The sequence below is a fragment of the Cynocephalus volans genome, chromosome 4 (assembly GCF_027409185.1).
Source record: "Cynocephalus volans isolate mCynVol1 chromosome 4, mCynVol1.pri, whole genome shotgun sequence".
NCBI classification, from domain to species: domain Eukaryota; kingdom Metazoa; phylum Chordata; class Mammalia; order Dermoptera; family Cynocephalidae; genus Cynocephalus; species Cynocephalus volans.
Genome location: NC_084463.1, coordinates 108,525,199 through 108,544,518, shown reverse-complemented (window position 1 = coordinate 108,544,518; position 19,320 = coordinate 108,525,199). Strand labels below are relative to the sequence as shown.

General features: G+C 38.7%; 2 protein-coding genes across 2 annotated transcripts; both read right to left on the bottom strand.

Annotated features, from left to right (window-relative positions):
• Nucleotides 1–2,185: 2,185 nt before the first annotated feature.
• Nucleotides 2,186–3,166, bottom strand: LOC134377174 (olfactory receptor 10A6-like). Its single transcript, XM_063095790.1, has one exon. It carries the CDS (start codon nt 3,164–3,166, stop codon nt 2,186–2,188), a length of 981 nt encoding a protein of 326 aa, XP_062951860.1.
• Nucleotides 3,167–13,318: 10,152 nt separating this feature from the next.
• On the bottom strand, nt 13,319–14,299 carry LOC134377214 (olfactory receptor 10A6-like). The gene has a single exon (XM_063095848.1). The coding sequence runs from the start codon at nt 14,297–14,299 to the stop codon at nt 13,319–13,321; it is 981 nt and encodes a 326-aa protein (XP_062951918.1).
• Nucleotides 14,300–19,320: the final 5,021 nt, after the last annotated feature.

The window sequence follows — 19,320 nt, the reverse complement described above, 5'->3', positions numbered from 1 at the left end:
GTGGATTATACTGTTAAATTATTCACTCCATGTAACTTTTCACAAGTTTACATTCTTTGGTAACAGTATATCCGTCTGGATTGGGTTTTGCTATAAGCAACATCCTGGTCATGCTGGTAGCTTTTATGAAAGTTGGCTGGTCCACATCTAGCACCGTGGCTGTTTTCAGATGGAGGGAAGAGGAAGGACAAAGAGCAGATTGTCCCTGTTAACTAAGTCATCTCCTTTAAAGAGTTTTCACAGAAGTCCAACCCAAGGAATACAATTGCTTCCCTTAAGAAAATTAGGGGCTTGTTAGCTAAAGAAAAGGGAGAATGAGCATAAACTAGGCAACTAGCAGTATCTGCCACAGAGACTGTAACTAAAAATCACTGAAGAGAATAGTATAAGAAAATGATATGATTAGTACATTATGTGTGAAGCATAGCAGCGACTTCTACTCATCAGAATGACAAAATTGGAAAACTACAGCCAAATTTAATATTAATCATTTCTATCTCCCCAGATAATATCACAACTGTATGAATTCCCAGCATGTACTTGGATACACACGCACCCATTTGGAATCAATGTGACCTGATTGTTTGCTGTAATTCCATAAACATCTTGCCAGTGCAGTATTTTGTTTATCACAAAGGACAATGAAATAGGAAAGAGTATAAATTTAGTGACCTTCCAAAGTCTAATCACTATCCAATAAACTGTAAGTCCTTCAAAGGCAGGGACTGTTTCATTCATAATTGGATCTCTTGAGAAATTTTTTAAAAGAATTTTTTTCTTAAGAAAAATTGGTTTATACAATCAATGAATGGACAAATGAATTAAAAATGGTTAAAAGAATTCTCTTTATTTGACTTCCTTTGTTTGTTTGCTTATTTGTTTGTTTTAGATAAGCCTTACTTAATCGATTCTTTTAGGAGCCATAAGAAGGAAACTTAAAGATATGAAGAGATGGGATCCAGTCAAAGGCTTTTGCTAATTTTTGTTTGATGCCAAACTGAAAACAATATTATACAGCATTCAGATATTGCCCACAAGGTTTCAGACTTTTGCTGATGAAATAACCATTTTTTTTTTTTTAAAAACTCCAATCAGATTTACACCTCCACCACCATTTTTGGCAGGGGTAGATACGAACAAGAAAAAAGCTTTTTATTGAAGGAAGGATTGCTTCATAGAGGAAAGTGTTCTGACAGAGGATTTATTATCTCCCCTGGAGTAGAAATGAGCGGTGGTGTTAAGTCCTTTGATGCAGATTCGATGAGTGGGAACCTACCTATTTCTGGTAGCAATATTAAAATAGTTAACAAGAATGAAAGGTTACTTTTCAGTGTTGTAAAGTGTGTAGTTATTCATTCCAAGAAAGATTCATGGAGATATTGCTATGACTCAAGGGGGCATTTTTGCCCTATAAAAGAAATTTGACCAGGTTTCCAAAAGCAATTGTTAATAAATAAAAAGGACAGCAATACTGTAAATGACTTTTAAAATGATCACATGTTCTCTGCTCAAAACACTGGATTAATATATTGTAAGACAATGAGATGAAATCCAGTTTTGGATAATGATCCTTCTGCATCCCTGAATACAACCATTGAGGTCCTGTCAGTAAATAGCTGCTTATTTCCACTTATTAATAGAACAGATTTTCACTACAGAACTAAAAATCTCAGACCTTTACTTGTAGGTTGCTTGGAGTTCAACCCAGTCATTGGGACAGAATAGGTCTTCTGGTCATACTGAATTACTTAAAATCATTTACAAAAGTAATTTGGTAATATCTCAGAAAATGTACAAGCTCACATGTGCTTCAACCTACTAAACCCAGTTCAAGAAAGCTATTTAGTACAAATTAAAGCACCAGAATTATGAATGTATAAAAATAGGTACTTTATTTTTGTATTGTCATTGTGAGGAATAAAACCAAACAAACAGTAGGGCCACTACTAAACAAATTGTTGGAGAAATTGTGTTATATCCAATACTACAAATTATTGTGCAAGTATGAAAAAAGAATGGAAACATTAACACATAAAGATGCCCTAATATATGATGAAACATTCAGAACTTAACAAATTAAGCATGCTCAAACCAAGATATGCAAACTGTTGCAAACTGTTTTCACCATTTAATAAATTTAAAGAGAGTTCAGGCAGCTACCAAACATCGCATGACTTCTCAGCGGTCACACTGTTGGTAAAACCACTTTTCTTTGCCATAATTTCATCAAAGCCCTTTTCATCTCACTGTTTCGCAAGCTGTAGATAAGCGGATTCAGCAGAGGTGTAAGCAGCGAGTAGGACAGTGACATCAGTTTCTTGGTTTCTGGTGAGTAGGCAGACTTGGGCTGTAAATAAGTCATAATGGCTGTGCCATAGAAGAGGGTGACAGATGTGAGATGGGACACACATGTGGAAAATGCCTTTTGTCTCCCAGTGGTTGACGGCATCTTCAGGATGGTAAGGACAACTTGAAGGTAAGACAAGAGTATTAACAAGAAAGGAACCAAAATAATCAAAATGGTGCCTGTGAAGGCATAAATCTCAAACAAAAAGGTGTCTGCACATACAAGCTCTAGCACAGCTGGGGTTTCACAAGATATATGATCAATTTCATTGGGGCCACAAAAGGGAAAACTAAATACCCATGATGTTGGTACAGTAGCCACTATCATCCCTGAGATCCATGAGAACATTACTAATTTCAAAAAAACCCTTTTGTTCATAGTCATTGGGTAGTTCAGAGGATGGCAGATTGCAGAAAATCGGTCATAAGCCATTGCCCCCAGGAGAAAACATTCAGTCCCACCAAAAAGAAGAATGAAATACATCTGTGCAAAACAGCCTGCAAAAGATATTGTGGTTTTCTCCGTGGAGAAGACCACCAGCATTTCAGGCATAATGACTGCACTGAAACTCAGGTCCACCACAGATAAGTTCTGGAGGAACAGGTACATGGGAACGTGGAGCCTCTGGTCCAGGGAGATGATGACTATAATGATGGCATTTCCCACCAGGGTCACCAGATAAATCACCAAGAAAACTGCAAAGAGCTGCTGTTGGAGTTGAGGGAAGTTAGAGAAGCCCAAGAGGATGAATTCAATGACAGAGCTTTGATTTTGCCTTTTCATTTCCTCAGTGGAGCCCTGTCTTGTTTTTATGAACATAGTATGCAAAGTGTGATGTCACAGTCCAGCAGCTGAGAGTTCCAGTCTGCATTCACCCAGAAAAGCCTGGGAGAAGATGAGAAGAGGAGCCCATCCTGACAGAAATTTACTTCGGCAATTTTAGAGAATGGCCAAATTCTTACATTAGTGAATCTTTCAATTATAAATGAAGTGTTGAAAAATTCTGGCTCCGAAATCTCATTGGTAAAGTACAAAATAACATCAAAGTTGTATAGAAACTTGTACACTGTGAAGTTTAAAAATTGAACATGGCCTTAAAGCAAATATAAATATTTTACAACTTAGGTCCCATTCCTATAACATAGGTATTACCTGTTTTTCTCAAATTTAAGAAAATATGAAATTCAAGACCAAAACAATAAAATGTTGAAAAGTAGATAGGTTGAAAAAAAAACTCCTAAAATTTTGATAATAAATGAAAAATTCAGAGTTACAGCAAATTTGATACAAATTTACTTTTAAAATTATTAGACTCAACATGTCCATATGACTTACTCAAAGATGACAATGTTCTATAGAAACACACACAGCGGATTGTGGTTTACATGCACCTATCTTAGGTGACCTATAGACAAAGTGATTAGAATGCAGGCTTAATGATTTTTGCCCAGACTGGACCCGATGTTTGCTTGGATGTGAAATTTTTAGGGCCAGATATCCAAGGCCCATCCTTGTGACCATGATGACTTAAGAAAAGGCCCATTTGGGGGGGGTCAATAGGAAACTACTTTAAAAGTTGCCACTCTCTCTCTAACTCCTGTCTCTCTCTTCTCACTCCTAACTGTCCTCTTCATGAAGATATTTATTTAATCATTAATTATTCAACAAGCACTGACTGACCATCTAGCATCTTCTAGGCTCTGTATGCTCGGGGACACATCAGAGTCCAGAGCTCAACAGAGAGCTACACTAAATAAAATAGCTTCCAACACTTTAACCAGAATGGCACATAAAATATTACCCATACCTGATACCCCAGGACTCTCTAAAAACTGCCTTGTATACCTTGCTCTGTTTTGTTCCATTATCACCAATCGACATTACATATACATTGGCGCATATATATATATATTTAAAAAACCAAATATATATTGAACTCCCTCACTAGAGCATAACTCAAAAGGGAAAAGATTTTGTTGGCTTCTTTGCTATATACTACATAATGCCTACAACAGCCCCTGACTCATAATAGATGTTAAATCAATATCTCTAAAAAAAAATTAGTTTTTTAAATTAGGAAAATCTAAACTATATCTTTAAAGAATAGAGTGTCTGAAATAAGTAAAGCCAGTAGGTGACACCATTGGGAAGTAAGAGTAATAAAAAGTGCTTTAGCAATTTAAATGAGGGAAGGTTTACTTCTGAAAGGAGAGGGAGGGGAAACAACCTCAGATGTCATGGGTGGAAGGGCTGTCAGGTGGGAGCAGGAGGCATAAGGAGGAAGGCTGCCTTGCTCAGGGTTAAAGGTACTAGATGACACCGTGTTACTAGAATGGAGACCTGGTAGGCATATGTGATATTTTGAAAACCGGAGGAAATCCACTGTGGGAGATGAGGTAGCCAGGAGGACAGAAAGAGAGCAAGCTGAAGACACGTAATGTTGTCTTGAGTGCAGATCTGTAGGACATTAGCAGACAGAAAAAGACAAGTTGATTTACTCCTGAGTTTGACCACAATCATGTATTAAAATCAAATGCCTGTATTAACCATACTAATTATATTTTGGGCTTCAAAATATCTCCTAAGTTATTAAAACAAACTCTGCAGAACCAAATATTTAAAACCCTTTTCCAATGGCAAAAAAAGAGCAATGTGACTCAGTTCCAAATATATAAAATTTAATAGGTTTTGAATGTTAGCAAATGTATACTATCATATTAAAAAAATTGAAAACCTTTACGAGACTGGTGAACAACATGTAATGACACAGAACTGTCATGAGTGTAAAGAATACGTGACAACGAATGCCCTATATGTTCTCTGTAACATAGGAGACACTAATGGTGTCTTGGATAACTCACTGACATGTAATAAACACTTATGTAGATCACTCCCTTCCCTAGGTTTCAGACTGCCAATTGAAAAATTGTCCAAGTTCCCTTCCAGTTACAAACTTCCAAGATTTGATGATTAGTGCAGGCAAAGTACTTATACCTCTAATTATTGCCTGAACTTTTCTCTGAAATGAAATTTTAAAAAAATGAAATTGACCAGCAGTAAACCAAAAAGTCCACTGATTCAAATGGTTCAGCTGTGCTTGGTGACTTCTGAGCATTGAAACATCAAATCAACAGCATCTCCAACTCTCAGTGAAAATGTAAAATTCACCAATGCACACACAAGCAGAATCTGCACTTTCTTACCTATTGACTCTGTCTCTCTTATTTTCTTGCTACTTTATCAGAAGTTTCAGCTCTAGTCAAAAGCCACATATTCATGAATACAACTTAGTGATCCAGTGCACTGATTCTATAAAATTATATGACATAGAATCATATGCCCCGGAGAACCCCTCCCTGGAGTACTTGGAACAACTTTGTACAGAATTTCCCATAATTTTGAATGATAACTAAAGAGGCTTGCCTTGGCCCCTCAGGTGAGAAAGCTCAAGAGCACAAACTTGGAGCACCACTCCTGCCGAGGTCTATGGGGAATAAATAGCACTTCATATTAGAAAATCAATTTTACCATGACTTCTCCCAACAGAATGTGAAAGGAGAGGCTGCCTGAATGCTATCTACAGGGAGGGAAGGGAGAGGCAGGGGAGGGTGGGAGCAAAGACAGGTGACGCAGAAGTAGAGGACTTGATTGGCCAGAATGTGCAATGTGTACAATGGTGCAAAACGAGCTAATGCTATTAGACTGAACCCTCTTTGTAGAGAGCCTGGATGTTCCCCCACCCCAGAATTTTTATCTTTGTAAGAAGAAATATAGAGTCACTGAAAATCTTAAGAACAATATCTCATTACCGCCCACCTGGCTTCCGCCTGCATCACCAGGCCACTCACCGCCCAGGGGCTGCCTCCATTTCCCCAGGTGCTGGCAGCTCCACCCTGCTCGGCTCCTCACTGAGCCTTCCTACTTGCTTGCCCCGGTGCGGGGCTTCCTGGGGCCTGCGGGCTGGTCTCCCCTCCCACTCACTCCACGGTTCTCTGGCGGGGCTGGTGGCGTTGGGCGTCCCCGGCCAGTATTGGGAGGGCAAGGAAGTATGGGCAGGGCTGACTGTCACTCCACCACACCCTGGACTCCGGCCCCCGGTAAACTTCCTGTTACTGGGAGGCAGATACCATCTCTGCAGCCACCAGTTCGAAAAAATGCCTAATCAATTTCTGGTTGGGAATAGTGTGGTAGGAGAGTTCCCAAGTCCGCTTGAACCTGCTGGAGAGCTGATTGCAGGCGGGCGCTAGACTCGGTCCATGCCGGGGGGATACAAAGGTAAACAGGTCCCGAGAAAGATCTACACAGTGCTATAAAGGCACCAGGAGCGACCAGTCGTCTGTGCCTAGCAGAAACCTGGTAGACTTCCTGGGCGAGGCGGTGCTGAGCAGGGTCTTGAAGGCCCAGCTGATAGAGGAGGGGTGCAGCAGACACGCCCCAGCCCAGCACAGTGCGCACAGAGGGGGGAGACGTGCGGCCAGGGAGGCGGAGGAGACTCGACAGAAACCACACACCCTGTGGGGTCGCCAGTGCACGATCCAACAGCCTGGGCCAGAGCACACGGAACAGGGAGAAGTCCTGCACGGGAAGTGAAAGCTCAACAGAGATCACACACCCTGTGGTACATGATCCACCAGCCCAGCAGAGTCCAAGCTGACCAGAAAGGTGGCTCCCCGGAGAGGCCCTATACCCGAGGCAACCATACACAAAAGGCACTAGAGGCCAACTGAGCAGTCACGGAGGTAGCCATACCAAATTGGCAACCACAGCAACATCTTAGTTAGTCAATAGTCTCAAACCAGTGGACTGTGAAACCCCCTGCTGCAATGAATAAACATCAAAAAAAAGATACCAGAAATACAAAAAATCAAGAAAGTACACCACCGAAAGTTAATAAATCTCAAACTCTAGATCCTATAGAACAAGAAGCTCTAGAAATGACTGACAAGGAATTTCGAGTGATAATTCTAAGGAAACTGAATGAGATACAAGAAAACTCAGCTAGACATCATAATGAAATGAGGGAAAGTATACAGGATCTGAAAGAAGAAATGTACAAGGAAATCAACATCCTGAAAAAAAATGTAGCAGAACTTGCTGAACTGAAGAAGTTATTCAGCGAAATAAAAAACACAACGGAGAGTTTAACCAGCAGACTTGTCAAAGTTGAAGAGAGAACCTCTGAACTTGAAGATGGGCTGTTTGAAATAACACAAGCAGACAAAAAGAAAGAAAAAAGAATCAAAGACATTGAAGAAAATCTGAGAGAGATATCAGACAACTTTAAGCGCTCAAATATCCGAGTCATGGATATTCCAGAAGGGGAGGAAAATGGAGATCCCATTGAAAGCATATTCAACAAAATAGTGGCAGAAAACTTCCCAGGTATAGGAAAAATCACAGATCTTCAGATCCAGGAATCTCAACGATCTCCAAATGTATTCAACCCAAAAAGGCCTTCTCCAAGACATGTTATAGTCAAATTGGCAAAACTCAGAGACAAAGAGAGAATCTTAAAAGCTGCAAGAGAGAAGCGTCAAATCACCTGTAAGGGAGCCCCAATCAGGCTAACATCAGACTTTTCATCACAAACCCAAAAGCTAGAAAGGAATGGGATGATATATTCAAAATACTAAAAGACAAAGATTGCCAGCCAAGAGTACTCTACCATGCAAGGCTATCCTTCCGAAATGAAGGGCAAATAGTATATTTCTCAGACAAACAAAACTGCGGGAGTTCACTACCACACGACCACCCTTACAAGAAATCCTCAAGGGAGTACTGGGTTTGGTTCCTGAAAAATAACTACCACTGCCATAAAAACACAAGAAAAATCAAAACCCGCTAGTGTAATAAAAATGGCATTCATGAAGAGAAAACAAGCAAACAAAAAGGCTATCTACAACCTAAGGAACCAACAAACACAGAAACCAAACAGTAAATCAGAAAGCAAGGAACAAAAGACACCTAAGACAACCAAACAACCAATAAAATGCTAGGATAAATCAACACCTTTCAATAACAACTCTTAATGTAAAAGGCTTAAATTCCCCAATCAAAAGACACAGACTGGCTGATTTGATCAAAAAGGAGGACCCAACTATATGCTGCCTACAAGAGACCCATCTCACCCATAAAGATTCACATAGACTAAGAGTGAAAGGATGGAAAAAGATTTACCATGCAAACAGAAAAGAAAAACGAGCTGGAGTAGCTATTCTTATATCTGACAAAATAGACTTTAAACTAAAAACCATAAAAAGAGACAATGAGGGACACTACGTAATGATAAAAGGACTGATCCATCAAGAAGACATAACAATCATAAATATGTACACACCCAATGTTGGAGCAGCCAGATTTATAAAACAAACTCTATTAGACCTAAAGAAGGAAATAGACACTAATACCATAATAGCAGGGGACCTGAACACCCCACTGTCAATATGGGACAGATCATCTAGGCAAAGAATCAGTAGAGAAACACAAGATCTAAACAAGACTCTAGACCAATTGGACTTGGCAGATATCTACAGAACATTCCATCCAACAACCTCAGAATATTCATTCTTCTCATCAGCACATGGATCATTCTCCAGGATAGATCACATATTAGGTCACAAATCAAGTCTCAATAAATTCAAAAAACTTGGAATTATCCCATGTATCTTCTCAGACCACAATGGATTAAAACTAGAAATTAATAACAAACGAAACTCTGGAAACTATACAAACACATGGAAACTAAACAGCATTCTACTCAATGACATATGGGTCCAAGAAGAAATCAAGCAGGAAATCAAAAAATTTTCTTGAAACTAATGAAAACAATGATACATCATACCAAAACCTGTGGGATACTGCAAAAGCAGTATTAAGGGGGAAATTTATTGCATTAAATGCTCACTTCAGAAGAATGGAAAGATGGCAAGTGAACAACCTAACACTTCACCTTAAAGAACTAGAAAAACAAGAACAATCCAAACCTAAAGTTAGCAGATGGAAAGAAATCATTAGGATCAGAGCAGAACTGAATGAAATTGAAACCCAAAAAATCAATTCAAAAGATCAATGAATCAAAAAGTTGGTTTTTTGAAAAGATAAATAAAATTGACAAACCATTAGCATGGCTAACCAAAAAAAGAAGAGAGAAGACTCAAATAACAAAAATTAGAAATGAAAAAGGCGATATCAAAACTGATTCAACTGAAATACAAGGAATCATTCAAGACTACTATAAACAACTATACGCCAACAAATTTGAAAATCTGGAGGAAATGGATAAATTTCTGGATACACACAAGCTCCCAAAACTGAACCATGAAGACGTAGAAAATCTGAACAGACCAATAACAATAAAGGAGTTTGAAGCTGTTATCAGAAGGCTCCCAACAAAGAAAAGCCCAGAACCAGATGGATTCACAGCAGAATTTTACCAAACATTCAAAGAGGAAATGACACCGATTCTTTACAAACTATTCCAAAAGATTGAAACGACCGCAAATCTCCCAAACTCATTCTATGAAGCAAACATCATCCTGATACCAAAACCAGGTAAAGATATAACCAAAAAAGAAAACTACAGGCCGATATCCTTGATGAATATAGATGCAAAAATCCTCACTAAAATACTAGCAAACAGAATACAGCAACACATAGGAAAAATTATTCATCACGACCAAGTGGGATTCATCCCAGGGATGCAAGGTTGGTTCAACATATGCAAATCAATAAATGTGATACACCATATTAATAAACTCAAACACAAGGACCATACGATCATCTCTATAGATGCTGAAAAAGCATTTGATAAAGTTCAGCACTCATTCATGACAAAGACCCTCTATAAGTTAGGTATAGAGGGAAAGTATCTCAACATAATTAAAGCCATATATGCCAATCCCACTGCCAATATCATCCTGAATGGGGAAAAGCTGAAAGCTTTTCCTTTAAGAACAGGAACTAGACAAGGATGCCCACTCTCACCACTCCTATTCAACATAGTGTTGGAAGTATTAGCCAGAGCAATCAGAGAAGAGAAGGAAATAAAGGGCATCCAGATTGGAAAAGATGAAGTCAAACTGTCCCTGTTTGCAGATGACATGATCCTATATATCGATCAGCCTAAAACCTCTACAAAAAAACTGTTGGAATTGATAAATGATTTCAGCACAGTAGCAGGATACAAAATCAACACACAAAAATCAGTAGCATTTCTTTTCTCCAATAGTGAACATGCAGAAGGAGAAATCAAGAAAGCCTGCCCATTTACAATAGCCACCAAAAAAATAAAATACTTAGGAATTGAGTTAACCAAGGAGGTGAAAAATCTCTATAATGAAAACTACAAACCACTGCTGAGAGAAATTAGAGAGGATACAAGAAGATGGAAAGATATCCCATGCTCTTGGATTGGAAGAATCAACATACTGAAAATGTCCATTCTACCCAAAGTGATATACAAATTCAATGCAATCCCCATCAAAATTCCAAAGTCTTTTTTCTCAGAAATGGAAAAAACTATCCAGTCATTTATATGGAACAATAAAGGACCATGCATAGCCAAAGCAATGCTGAGCAAAAAAAAAATAAAGCTGGAGGCATAACACTACCTGACTTTAAGCTATACTACAAAGCTATAATAACCAAAACAGCATGGAACTGGCATAAAAACAGACACACTGACCAATGGAATAGAATAGAGAATCCAGAAATCAACCCACACACTTACTTCCATCTGATCTTTGACAAAGGCACCAAGCCTATTCAGTGGCGAAGGGACTGCCTCTTCAGCAAATGGTGCTGGGATAACTGGATATCCATATGCAGGAGAATGAAACTAGATCCATACCTCTCACCGTATACGAAAATCAACTCCAAATGGATTAAGGATTTAAATATACACCCTGAAACAATAAAACTTCTTAAAGAAAACATAGGAGAAACACTTCAGGAAATAGGACTGGGCACAAACTTCATGAATACGACCCCAAAAGCACAGGCAACCAAAGGTAAAATAAACAAATGGTATTATATCAAACTAAAAAGCTTCGGCACAGCAAAAGAAACAATTAACAGAGTTAAAAGACAACCAACAGAGTGAGAGAAAATATTTGCAAAATATACATCTGACAAAGGATTAATATCCAGAATATATAAGGAACTCAAACAACTTTACAAGAAGAAAACAAGCAACCCAATTAAAAACTGGGCAAAAGAGCTAAGTAGGCATTTCTCTAAGGAAGATATACAAATGGCCAACAGACATATGAAAAAATGCTCAACATCACTCAGCATCCGGGAAATGCAAATCAAAACCACACTGAGATACCATCTAACCCCAGTTAGGATGGCTAAAATCCAAAAGACTCTGAACGATAAATGCTGGCGAGGTTGCGGAGAAAAAGGAACTCTCATACACTGTTGGTGGGACTGCAGAATGGTGCAGCCTCTATGGAAAATGGTATGGAGGTTCCTCAAACAATTGCAGATAGATCTACCATACTACCCAGCTATCCCACTGTTGGGAATATACCCAGAGGAATGGAAATCATCAAGTCGAAGGTATACCTGTTCCCCAATGTTTATCGCAGCACTCTTTACAATAGCCAAGAGTTGGAACCAGCCCAAATGTCCATCATCAGATGAGTGGATACGGAAAATGTGGTACATCTACACAATGGAATACTACTCAGCTATAAAAACGAATGAAATACTGCCATTTGCAACAACATGGATGGACCTTGAGAGAATTATATTAAGTGAAACAAGTCAGGCACAGAAAGAGAAATACCACATGTTCTCACTTATTGGTGGGAGCTAAAAATTAATATATAAATTCACACACACACACACACACACACACACAAAACCGGGTAGGGGGGGAGAAGATATAACAACCACAATTACTTGAAGTTGATACGACAAGCAAACAGAAAGGACATTGTTGGGGGGGAGGGGGGGAGGGAGAAGGGAGGGAGGTTTTGGTGATGGGGAGCAATAATCAGCCACAATGTATATCGACAAAATAAAATTTTTAAAAAAAACCCACAAAAACAAACAAACAAACAAACAAACAAAAAGGAGTAGTAATGGTTCCTACTCCTTAGCATCGTTCTGAGGATTAAATGAGCCATTATGTGTAAACTTTTAGCAGCAGTGCCTGATGCATAAAAAGCTCTTGACAAACACTAAAAAAAAAAAAAAAAAGAAATTTGGCCAGGTTACCAAAAGCAATTGTTAAAAAATAAAAAGGACAGTAATACTGTACATGACTTTAAAAATGATCACATGTTCTGTGCTCAAAACACTGTATTAATATATTGTAAGACAATGAGATGAAATCCAGTTTTGGATAATGATCCTTCTGCATCCCTGAATACAACCATTGAGGTCCTGTCAGTAAATAGCTGCTTATTTCCACTTATTAATAGAACAGATTTTCACTACAGAACTAAAAATCTCAGACCTTTACTTGTAGGTTTCTTGGAGTTCAACCCAGTCATGGGGACAGAATAGGTCTTCTGGTCATACTGAATTACTTAAAATCATTTACAAAAATAATTTGGTGATATCTCAGAAAATGTACAAGCTCACATGTGCTTCGACCTACTAAACCCAGTTCAAGAAAGCTATTTAGTACAAATTAAAGCACTAGAATTATGAATGTATAAAAATAGGTACTTTATTTTTGTATTGTCATTGTGAGGAATAAAACCAAACAAACAGTAGGGCCACTACTAAACAAATTGTTGGAGAAATTGTGTTATATCCAATACTACAAAATATTATGCAGGTATGAAAAAAAGAATGGAAACATTAACATAAAGATGCCCTAATATATGATGAAACATTCAGAACTTAACAAATTAAGCATGCTCAAAGATATGCAAACTGTTGCAAACTGTTTTCACCATTTAATAAATTTAAATGGAGTTCAGGCAGCTACCAAATATCGCATGGCTTCTCAGCAGGTCACACTGTGGGTAAAACCACTTTTCTTCGCCATAATTTCATCAAAGCCCTTTTCATCTCACTGTTTCGCAAGCTGTAGATAAGCGGATTCAGCAGAGGTGTAAGCAGCGAGTAGGACAGTGACATCAGTTTCTTGGTTTCTGGTGAGTAGGCAGACTTGGGCTGTAAATAAGTCATACTGGCTGTGCCATAGAAGAGGGTGACAGATGTGAGATGGGACACACACGTGGAAAATGCCTTTTGTCTTCCAGTGGTTGACGGCATCTTCAGGATGGTAAGGACAACTCGAAGGTAAGACAAGAGTATTAACAAGAAAGGAAACAAAATAATCAAAACGGTGCCTGTGAAGGCATAGATTTCAAAAAAGAAGGTGTCTGCACATGCAAGTTCTAGCACAGCTGGGGCTTCACAAGATATATGATTAATTTCATTGGGGCCACAAAAGGGAAAACTAGACACCCATGAAGTTGATACAGTAGCCACCATGATACCTGAGACCCATGAGAACATTACTAATTTCATAAAAACCCTTTTGTTGATAGTCATTTGGTAGTTCAGAGGATAGCAGATTGCAGAAAATCGGTCATAAGCCATTGCCCCCAGAAGAAAACATTCGGTCTCACCAAAGAAAAGAATGAAATACATCTGTGTGAAACAGCCCACAAAAGATATTGCAGTTTTCTCCGTGGAGAAGACCACCAGCATTTCAGGCATAATGACTGCACTGAAACTCAGGTCCACCACAGATAAGTTCTGGAGGAACAGGTACATGGGAACGTGGAGCCTCTGGTCCAGAGAGATGATGACTATAATGATGGCATTTCCCACCAGGGTCACCAGATAAATCACCAAGAAAACTGCAAAGAGCTGCTGTTGGAGTTGAGGGAAGTTAGAGAAGCCCAAGAGGATGAATTCAATGACAGAGCTTTGATTTTGCCTTTTCATTTCCTCAGTGGAGCCCTGTCTTGTTTTTATGAACATAGTATACAAAGTGTGATGTCACAGTCCAGCAGCTGAGAGTTCAAGTCTGCATTCACCCAGAAAAGCCTGGGAGAAGATGAGAAGAGGAGCCCATCCTGACAGAAATTTACTTTTGCAATTTTAGAGAATGGCCAAATTCTTACATTAGTGAATCTTTCAATTATAAATGAAGTGTTGAAAAATTCTGGCTCAGAAATCTCATTGGTAAAGTACAAAATAACATCAAAGTTGTATAGAAACTTGTACACTGTGAAGTTTAAAAATTGAACATGGCCTTAAAGCAAATATAAATATTTTACAACTTAGGTCCCATTCCTATAACATAGGTATTACCTGTTTTTCTCAAATTTAAGAAAATATGAAATTCAAGACCAAAACAATAAAATGTTGAAAAGTAGATAGGTTGAAAAAAAAAAACTCCTAAAATTTTGATAATAAATGAAAAATTCAAAGTTACAGCAAATTTGATACAAATTTATTTTTAAAATTATTAGACTCAACATGTCCATATGACTTACTCAAAGATGACAACGTTCTATAGAAACACACACAATGGATTGTGGTTTACATGCACTTATCTTAGGTGACCTATAGACATGTATTTGGCTTCAAGCTTATTGATTTCAGCCCAGACCGAACTTGGCCAATTATGTGGGCATTTACCTGTATGTGAAATTTTTAGGGCCAGATATCCAAGGCCCATCCTTGTGACCATGATGACTTAAGAAAAGGCCCATTTGGGGGTTCAATAGGAAACTGTACTTTAAAAGTTGCCACTCTCTCTCTAACCCCTGTCTCTCTCTTCTCACTCCTAACTGTCCTTTTCATCAAGATATTTATTTAATCATTAATTATTCAACAAGCACTGACTGACCATCTAGCATCTTCTAGGCTCTGTATGCTCGGGGACACATCAGAGTCCAGAGCTCAACAGAGAGCTACACTAAATAAAATAGCTTCCAACACTTTAACCAGAATGGCACATAAAATATTACCCATACCTGATACCCCAGGACTCTCTAAAAACTGCCTTGTATACCTTGCTCTGTTTTGTTCCATTATCACCAATCGACATTACATATACATTGGCATATATATATATATTTTTAAAAAACCAAATATATATTGAACTCCCTCACTAGAGCATAACTCAAAAGGGAAAAGATTTTCTTGGCTTCTTTGCTATATACTACATAATGCCTGCAACAGCCCCTGACTCATAATAGATGTTAAATCAATATCTCTAAAAAAAATTAGTTTTTTAAATTAGGAAAATCTAAACTATATCTTTAAGGAATGCAGTGTCTGAAATAAGTAAAGCCAGTAGGTGACACCATTGGGAAGTAAGAGTAATAAAAAGTGCTTTAGCAATTTAAATGAGGAAAGGTTTACTTCTGAAAGGGGAGCGGGAGGGGAAACAACCTGAGTCACAGATGTCATGGGTGGAAGGGCTGTCAGGTGGGAGCAGGAGGCGTAAGGAGGAAGGCTGCCTTGCTCAGGGTTAAAGGTACTAGATGACACCGTGTTACTAGAATGGAGACCTGGTAGGCATATGTGATATTTTGAAAACCGGAGGAAATCCACTGTGGGAGATGAGGTAGCCAGGAGGACAGAAAGACAGAGCAAGCTGAAGACACGTAATGTTGTCTTGAGTGCAGATCTGTAGGACATTAGCAGACAGAAGGAGACAAGTTGATTTACTCCTGAGTTTGACCACAATCATGTATTAAAATCAAATGCCTGTATTAACCATACTAATTATATTTTGGGCTTCAAAATATCTCCTAAGTTATTAAAACAAACTCTGCAGAACCAAATATTTAAAACCCTTTTCCAATGGCAAAAAAAGAGCAATGTGACTCAGTTCCAAATATATAAAATTTAATAGGTTTTGACTGTTAGCAAATGTATACTATCATATTAAAAAAATTGAAAACCTTTACGAGACTGGTGAACAACATGTAATGACACAGAACTGTCATGAGTGTAAAGAATACGTGACAACGAATGCCCTATATGTTCTCTGTAACATAGGAGACACTAATGGTGTCTTGGATAACTCACTGACATATAATAAACACTTATGTAGATCACTCCCTTCCCTAGGTTTCAGGCTGCCAATTGAAAAATTGACCAAGTTCCCTTCCAGTTACAAACTTCCAAGATTTGATTATTAGTGCAGGCAAAGTACTTGTACCTCTAATTATTGCCTGAACTTTTCTCTGAAATGAAATTTTAAAAAAATGAAATTGACCAGCAGTAAACCAAAAAGTCCACTGATTCAAATGGTTCAGCTGTGCTTGGTGACTTCTGAGCATTGAAACATCAAATCAACAGCATCTCCAACTCTCAGTGAAAATGTAAAATTCACCAATGCACACACAAGCAGAATCTGCACTTTCTTACCTATTGACTCTGTCTCTCTTATTTTCTTGCTACTTTATCAGAAGTTTCAGCTCTAGTCAAAAGCCACATATTCATGAATACAACTTAGTGATCCAGTGCACTGATTCTATAAAATTATATGACATAAAATCATATTCCCTGGAGAACCCCTCCCTGGAGTACTTGGAACAACTTTGTACAGAATTTCCCATAATTTTGAATGATAACTAAAGAGGCTTGCCTTGGCCCCTCAGGTGAGAAAGCTCAAGAGCACAAACTTGGAGCACCACTCCTGCCGAGGTCTATGGGGAATAAATAGCACTTCATATTAGAAAATCAATTTTACCATGACTTCTCCCTATATTATTTTACATTCTAAGATTTTGTTATGGAGCAGTTGGTGTTGAGAGGGAAAGGGGAAAGGAGATGAGGATACGGTGGGAGGAGGAAGAAGGAGGGAGAGGGGTATGGTCAAGGCCTGTGTCACCCCCATCATTCCTGTAGGGGAGCCCGGGGAGCTTCTGGTGGCAGCTTGGTCATGGCTGGGCTGGATGCAGACTTCAGGGGGCCATAGCTGAGACCCTCAGCCCCACCACTCCAGGAGCCCTGGGTGCTTCCATCAGCAGCTCTGTGGTCATCACTGGGCTGGGTGCAGATGTCAGGAAGCATGGCTGAGGCCTTGGTGATGGGGGGTCATTGCTGGGCTGGATGCGGACACTGGGGGGACATGGCTGAGGCCATCGGTACTCCTCTCACCATGGCATGGGGCCCAGGGGGCTTTTGGTCCTTCTAGGTTTTATAGGTGTTCTTTGGTGGTGTTAGACCTTTACTGGCTAATATCAGAACTTTGTCTCTGATCTGTGGGTTTATTGTTTTTTCTTTCAGTTGTGTTTTGTATTATTCACTATTCTCCCCGCTTAAACTCTGCACTGGAACCAATTTGTTGTCCTTTATGTACTTGTAAAATGGAAGAACTTCCTGTGGAAACCAGCACTTGAACCCTGTGGTTGAGCTAAATTGCTGCTTTGCTGCTGATTCTTTGGGGAAGGCTGGACAAAATAATCTTCAAGGCTCTCCACTCACGAAATTCTATAAGGTCGGACCAAAGTGCAGTGGCTGTAACTCCAGGCCTAGTCACTGTTCCCAAGAAGGTAGAGCCAGGGTAAAATGCTACAGTACAGAATGGGATGGAAAAGAAAACACTGGAAAGAGCAGGATCAGCTGGAAGGCTGTTCCCATATTCTGGGCTTGTGGTGGATGGGATTCCCATCTCTCTCTCTTCCACTGGCTCTTGCCCGTTCTCTGGGCCCACTCCCTCAGGCGATGGCAGCCACCTGACCCAGGATGTCCCCTCTCTCCATGGCCAGAGCCAATCAACCTGCCTTCGTGCCTCGTGAAAGCTCCTTTCCTGAGTTTTCACATATGATTGTGTGCACACAAAACCTAATTGTGTGCAAAATAACCTAAAGATAACATATTAGGATTAACAAAAGATCAACAAAACTAAAAGTTGGTTTAGTGAAAAGATAAACAAAATTGACAAACCTTTAGCTAGAGTAAGACAGAAAAAAAAAAAAGAAAACTCAAACAATATTAGAAATTAAAGGAACATTACAAGTGATACTACAGAAAACACAAGATCATAAGTGACTACTATGATCAATTATACACCAGCAAACTGGATAATCTAGAAGAAATGGATAGGTTCCTAAAACAGACAACCTACCAAGACTAATTCAGGAAGAAATAGAAAATCTGAACAGATAACGAGGAGAATGAATCAGCAATAATAAGTTTCATATCAAAGAAAAGCCCAGGATCTGATGCCTTCATGGCTGAATTCTACAAAACAATTAAAGCACAACTAATAACAATCTTCCTCAAACTCTTGCATGAAACTGAAGAAGGAATACTTCCAAAGTTCTTTTATGAGGCCAGTATTAACCTAACACCAAAATCAGGCACCAAAAGAAAAGAAAATTAAAGGCCAATATTTTTGATGAACATAGATGCAAAAATCCTCAACAATATACTAGCAAACCAAATACAACAGAAAAATAAAAGGATCATTCACCATCATCAAGTGGGATTTATTTGTGGGGTACAAGGATGATTCTACCTACATAAATCAATAAATGCAATACATCATAATAATAAAATAAAGGACAATCACCACATGATCATCTCAACAGATGCAGAAAAAACATTTGACAAAATTCAATATCTGTTCATGATAAAAACTCAACAAATTGGGCACAGAGGAAATGTACCTCAATACAGTAAGGACCATATATGACAAGCCCACAGTTAACATCATAATCAACAGTGAAAAGTTGAAATTTTTTCCTCTAAGAGAAGGAACAAAAAAGAATGTCCACTCTTGCCACTTCTATTCAACATAGTACTGGAAGTTCTAGCCAGAGCAACTGGGAAAGAAAACAGAAGAAGAAATTGAAGGCATCCAAAGTGGAAAAGAAGAAGTCTCTGTTTTCTGATGACATGTTATTCTACACAGAAAACCCTAAAGACTCCAAGACTCCATCAAAAAACTGTTAGAACTGATAAACATATCTAGTAAAGCTGCAAGTTACAAAACCAACATACAAATATCAGTAGTGTTTTGATACACTAACAAA

Excerpts from the sequence above, each read along its gene's own strand:
- LOC134377174 (XM_063095790.1), bottom strand. The coding sequence starts at position 3,166 with ATGTTCATAAAAACAAGACAGGGCTCCACTGAGGAAATGAAAAGGCAA.
- LOC134377214 (XM_063095848.1), bottom strand. The coding sequence starts at position 14,299 with ATGTTCATAAAAACAAGACAGGGCTCCACTGAGGAAATGAAAAGGCAA.